This window comes from Priapulus caudatus, unplaced genomic scaffold (genome assembly GCF_000485595.1).
Source record: "Priapulus caudatus unplaced genomic scaffold, Priapulus_caudatus-5.0.1 Scaffold150, whole genome shotgun sequence".
NCBI lineage: Eukaryota > Metazoa > Priapulida > Priapulimorpha > Priapulimorphida > Priapulidae > Priapulus > Priapulus caudatus.
Genome location: NW_014577211.1, coordinates 19,017 through 24,394, shown reverse-complemented (window position 1 = coordinate 24,394; position 5,378 = coordinate 19,017). Strand labels below are relative to the sequence as shown.

Sequence of the window (5,378 nt, the reverse complement as noted above, 5' to 3'; positions counted from 1 at the left end):
TCACACACCTGTCCAGGCTGATGACGACCAGATTGCAGATGGACGCCGTGCACACAAGCACGTCGAACGCCGTCCAGAACACGCACAGCGCGCTGCCGAACACCCAGTCGCCGAGAATCTCGTACGTCGCCGAGAACGGCAGCACGACGATGCCGACGAGCAGGTCGGCGACCGACAGCGACACGATGTAGTAGTTCGTGACGCAGCGCAGACTCGTCTCGCAGACGACGGCGACAATGACGACGCAGTTGCCGACGACGATGGCGAGGATGATGACGCTGAACGCGATGACGAGCACGGTCGTGGCGACGACGCCGTACGACGTGTCGACCGCCGACGACGCGACCGACGTCGCCGAGGCATTTTCGGTTGACGAAGACGACGCGTTCAGATCGGCGCTAAGTGTGCCGAGAGAGAATGACGCGTTGACGGCGCGCGAGATATTCAGCACAGACGTCGCCATGACGACAGCCTATAGGATATAAACTATAGACTATAATGGGACTAGAGACCTCATGCTCTAGTATAGTGTACAGCCTGCAGGGTGCGATAGCGAGTAAACCATTTTAGCCTATACTCAGTCTATAGACTAGGAGAGTCTTAATCCACCGCCATCAATTTCACACCGTCTCGCTGTCCGTTACCTCGACATTGGTCTAACTTCAACACTGGCTCTCACCATGCAACCTTTGCTCACCACTCGCACCGCCACAGTCCTACCACGGCCAACGACTAGCGCTAACCACTGGGAGTGTATACGGCCTGTGAGTATAGTTGGAGGCGAAGTCGGGTACACATGCGACTCACCAGGGTGCGTTTTGCTTACTCCGACAACAACTCACAGCTAACCTGTCTCTGACCGGGTGATAGATTATCGCGTGTGAAGAAGTCGTCTGTCAGGCACACCCTATTCGCGCAAATTCCTGCAAGCGCGCGCACGTCATCCGCTCACGGTGTCCGGCAACACACGAAGACAAACAAAACGCCACCGCGAACACGAACGTGCGCGTAAGCCGGTGTCAAGTTACAACCTTCGTCACTCTCGCGGTCACGAACTGTGAGATCTACTCTCCATACCACAGTTGTTTACGTTTGAATTTTCGGTCGTTATATTTCTTCATAATATATCGTCTCGCATGTCCGTGTCTAGCTATACGGGCAGGCCGTAAGCACAGCCCGTCGTCGACGCCGTAGCGACTGCGTCTGAGTGGTCGTCGCTGACTGACTGCGTGCGCCGCGGGGAAATCGGACCGCAGCAAACGCAGACGCGCTAACAGCGCCGCTGATGCGCCACTGATAGTTAGTCAGTCAGTCGCGCGCGGCGGGAGCAACAGCACGCGGCTGTGTTGACGTTTAGCGTGAGATCTCGCAGCCGCCCTCATTCCTGCGTCTCCGCTACATACCTCCCTCCCTCTCACCCACACGCACGCATATAGCAGCAAGAGTAGTTCAGTGTAAGCATCATCGACGCTTACAGTCGGTGTCAAACTCGTGTTCCCGTTTCAATTTCGCGGGGCGAGGAGTATATATGCGAGCTTGTCTGAGTGTTACGTACGCAGTGACACGCGTGCGTATACAGTAATTCATCTCGAACGTCGAATGTAGCAAAACCGGGGGAAATTGCGCTGGTAGCTGGTCAGCGCGATGAGACCGCAACACACGCGCCTGCATTCATCAACATTTTTGATGAATCCGATTCTGAATGCCGCAGCAAACAGAAAATTTCGTAGATAACGCAAATGTTTAATTTTGTGTAGAAGTTTACGATCGATGAGGTGAGGGGGAGCGCGATATATGTTCATCTAATTCCCGGATCGCGTGCATGCGTGCAGGCATGCACGGTTGGCATCGTAGCTATAGGCGTAATTAGTGGAACTAACAAATCTCCAACCCAATCCCACGCTGATCGTGAAGTCGTCGCGGTTCAGTATAATTAGCTGGCACGTTACTCTGGCAGGCGGCATGAGTTAGATGTCGTCCTCGTAACACGATGTAAATTTAACGTGATTGTTTTCGCTCTATGTGACATGCAGGGGTTACCGACATGAGGGGTCAGGAGGATTAGCTTTTCCTGCTACGGACGTTCACATATTCATGATAAAGCTAATCGTTTACACCGAACGCACACACCTCGACACTGCTCGACAAAAGAGAGAGATGGGGAGATAGATAGCGTGACCGATAGAGAGACTGATAAAGCAAAAGAGAGATAGAGAGAGGGATAGATAGAGAGAGCGAAAGATGGAGAGAGAGAGAGAGAGGGAGGGAGGGAGAGAGGAAGAGAAACAGAAAGAGAGAGAGAGAGAGAGAGAGAGAGAGAGAGAGAGAGAGAGAGAGAGAGAGAGAGAAGGAATGGCGCTTTCGGCGTAGTCAGATTTTCCAGTCGTATACCTACATCCAATATTTCGCCGAAACTACTTTGTGCTTACATCGTCGGACTTGCCACGACGCGTTGATTGTTTTATTAAATTATTTCGTGAGTAGGTGTCAAATTATCCGTGTTAAATGACACCCGGTCATTACCCGTTTTGTTCACACGGGTGATCAGGAATCATTAAACTCGCTTTAGTTTTAGTCGCGCGAACAGGGCTTTACGGTAATGGCGTGTGCCATGAATTAATTAGCGTTCATCAGCGCTTAGAACTACGTCGATACTTGTACGGGGAAGATTTAGATGCGCGTTCAACCCTGTATCCCCCTCGCCTATGGAAGCATCTCGGAGTAACGTCCTACGGATTCCCTCGCTCTCCCCGCGATTCCACATTCGCACAGATTTCATATAGAATAAGCGCGCGCGCATGAATAATCGAGATTTTTCTTTGAGATGGCGGGGTGTGCGACGCAAGCACAATTACGCGGAAGCGTTATTACTGATGTCAGCTCCGATGACTGCCGACAGATCGCGCGCCGCTGATTAGCAATGAAAACCCCGCTACTGTGTACCGCGGCAAGCTCCCGCGGACACACGCAATTATCGTACTAGTGCGGTCTTCCATCGGGCAATGCTCACTGCGAGGAAACTCGCGTGCAGGTTCTGATACACCGATACACTGTATATGTACGTATACGGGAAGTTTATTACGTTAAGTTGCGAAAATTATTTATGCTAGATTTTAACATAATGCAACATGCAAATTAGAAAATGCGCAAACGTATTTTCTTTGAATGATTTTTTCATGCGTAGTTTATTCGATAATCATTGCAGGCGTTTTTACGGACTCTGATGGAATCACTGCTTGCGCTGATAAATAATGACGAATTTTACTTACGAAAAAAATTACCAGCGTAGCTAACATAAGCGGCGTGAGCGATTACTTGCTATCCGTATTCGCTAACCGACTATCGACATGGCGTAATAACTTGGCGTATATGCATCTACATACATATTATTATCTACACGCGATAAACCATATGTACATCCGATGGCCAGGCGTGCATGCGATGACTTCGATGCAATCTAAATGCACTGATAACGGAGGCCAGCTAATTCCCCTCAGAGTCTCGATGTCACGTTAGTTTCACGCGAATAGAATGCACGGCCGGACGAACGTCGCTGACATTGCGCCGTGCCTTCTCTAACGACTGTATCGTCGTCAGCTAATTCGACGTCTTCCTGCCGTCGATCAGCAGTGTTTGTCCTCGCGATATTTAGGTCACCGTCGGCGACCACCTGTCGCACAACGAGCTGCGAACAACTGCGCGTGATTGGCGCTGCGTACTCGGTCGCTGTCGGCGCCGCGTCGGCCCGAGGCGGAGGCGACGTGAACGACGTGGTGAGGAAGTCGGCGTGGCTTAGATGCAGCCTGGCGCTCGTCGCGACGCTCAGATACGCCTGTAGCGGCGCCGTCGCGCTGAGCGTCTGGAAAGACACGCTCCTCGTGAGCGGCGCCACTAGCACGCGCCGATCCCCACATACGTAATTCCGGCGCGTCGAGCCGACGTTGTTAATTCCCGCGCCCGCCGTCCGGCAGCGCTTGTCGCGCGGCAACGGCGACGGCGTCGAATTCACGTACCAGTAGTAGTAGTCCTGCTTCGTCTCGACCAGCTTGCGGCCGACGCGCTTCAACAGCTTCTTGAAGGCGCGTCGGAACTCGCGGTTCGAGCACGGGTAGATGACCGGGTTCAGACACGAGTTGACGTAGCCGAGCCAGAAGACGAACTTGAACGCGAGCGTCGGCACACGGCACGACGCGCAGACGCCCTCGACGATGTAGACGGTGAAGAACGGCAGCCAGCAGACGACGAAACAGCCGACGACGATAGCCAGCGTCTTCGCGGCGCGCTTCTCCTTGCTGAAGTGTCGGATGCTGTTCTTGACGTGCGCGACGCGGCGCGCGATCTCGCTGCTCTTGTGTTTGCCGGACTCGTCCGAACTGTTGTCGTCCGTCGTCGGGAATTCGGCGGGCGCGTTCGCTTCGCTCGTTACGCGGATGCGCACGGGAGCCGTTAAGCGATTCGTCCGCGACTCTCTGAACGTCGCGCGACTTTTACGATGCGCGTCGCCGACGTGCGGGCTCCCTCTTGACCTCTGCGCGCCGCCGTTCGTCTGCGCACGTGGCGTCCCGGGCACGCCGAGCGTCTCCTGCGCGCTGTAGTAGCTCGAGATCTCCTTCATGTACTTGCGCTCGTTGCGTATGCGGCGCGTGTGGTAGCCGGCGAGCACGTAGATGCGATAGTACATGAACAAGATGCCGCACAGCGGCACGAAGAACGAGCCGGCCGCCGAGAAGATGACGTAACCGACGCCGCCCGTCAGCAGGCACTGGTTGCGGATGCCCTGCTCGCGCACACCGAAGCCGAACAGCGGCGTGATGCAGATGACGGTCGCCAGCACCCAGACGCACGTGATCATCATGGCGGCGCATCTCTTGGTGTTCCACTTGTGATAGCTCATGGGTCTGCTGATGGCCAGGTACCTGCAGCATGGTATATATCGTATATATCGTATATAGAATGCCACCCGTTGGCGGCAGGAGTAAGATAATATAGGATCATAATATTATATCCTATATTATATCATACACACTATATATATTATCCTATATATACACACACATATATACACACTATATATATACACACATATATACTATATTATATAATATCCTATATTATCTTACTCCTGTCGCCAACAGGTGGCATTATTTAAACAGACAAGAGACCATTCCTCACAGGGATAGCAACTGTTTGAAACCTCAGGGAAGCTGAGCCCCCAGCATAGTAAAACGCTATGAACCATGTGTGACGTTCAAAGCTATATCTCCATAAAAAGAAGAGGCATGGAAACAAAGTAAAGTTTGAGTGTGAGGTGGATGTCAAACGCTAATCTAGATGTAATTTTTATCGAGTTGCACGTAATATATCATCGGTAAAATTAG

The 5,378-nt window shown here is 52.5% G+C and overlaps 2 protein-coding genes across 2 annotated transcripts in view; both read right to left on the bottom strand.

Moving 5' to 3' along the window:
• LOC106806252 (alpha-1A adrenergic receptor-like) overlaps positions 1 to 1,205 on the bottom strand; it is a 7,214-nt gene extending 6,009 nt beyond the window's left edge. Inside the window, exon 1 of the mRNA XM_014808127.1 lies at positions 9 to 1,205. Within this exon, the coding sequence (XP_014663613.1) occupies positions 9 to 463 (455 nt within the window). The 5' untranslated portion in view covers positions 464 to 1,205. The remainder of the gene's footprint in view (positions 1 to 8) is intronic.
• Positions 1,206 to 3,493: 2,288 nt separating this feature from the next.
• On the bottom strand, positions 3,494 to 4,912 carry LOC106806246 (probable G-protein coupled receptor No9). Its single transcript, XM_014808120.1, has one exon. The coding sequence runs from the start codon at positions 4,892 to 4,894 to the stop codon at positions 3,494 to 3,496; it is 1,401 nt and encodes a 466-aa protein (XP_014663606.1). The 5' UTR covers positions 4,895 to 4,912.
• Between the last annotated feature and the right edge of the window lie 466 nt (positions 4,913 to 5,378).

Excerpts from the sequence above, each read along its gene's own strand:
- LOC106806246 (XM_014808120.1), bottom strand. The coding sequence starts at position 4,894 with ATGAGCTATCACAAGTGGAACACCAAGAGATGCGCCGCCATGATGATC.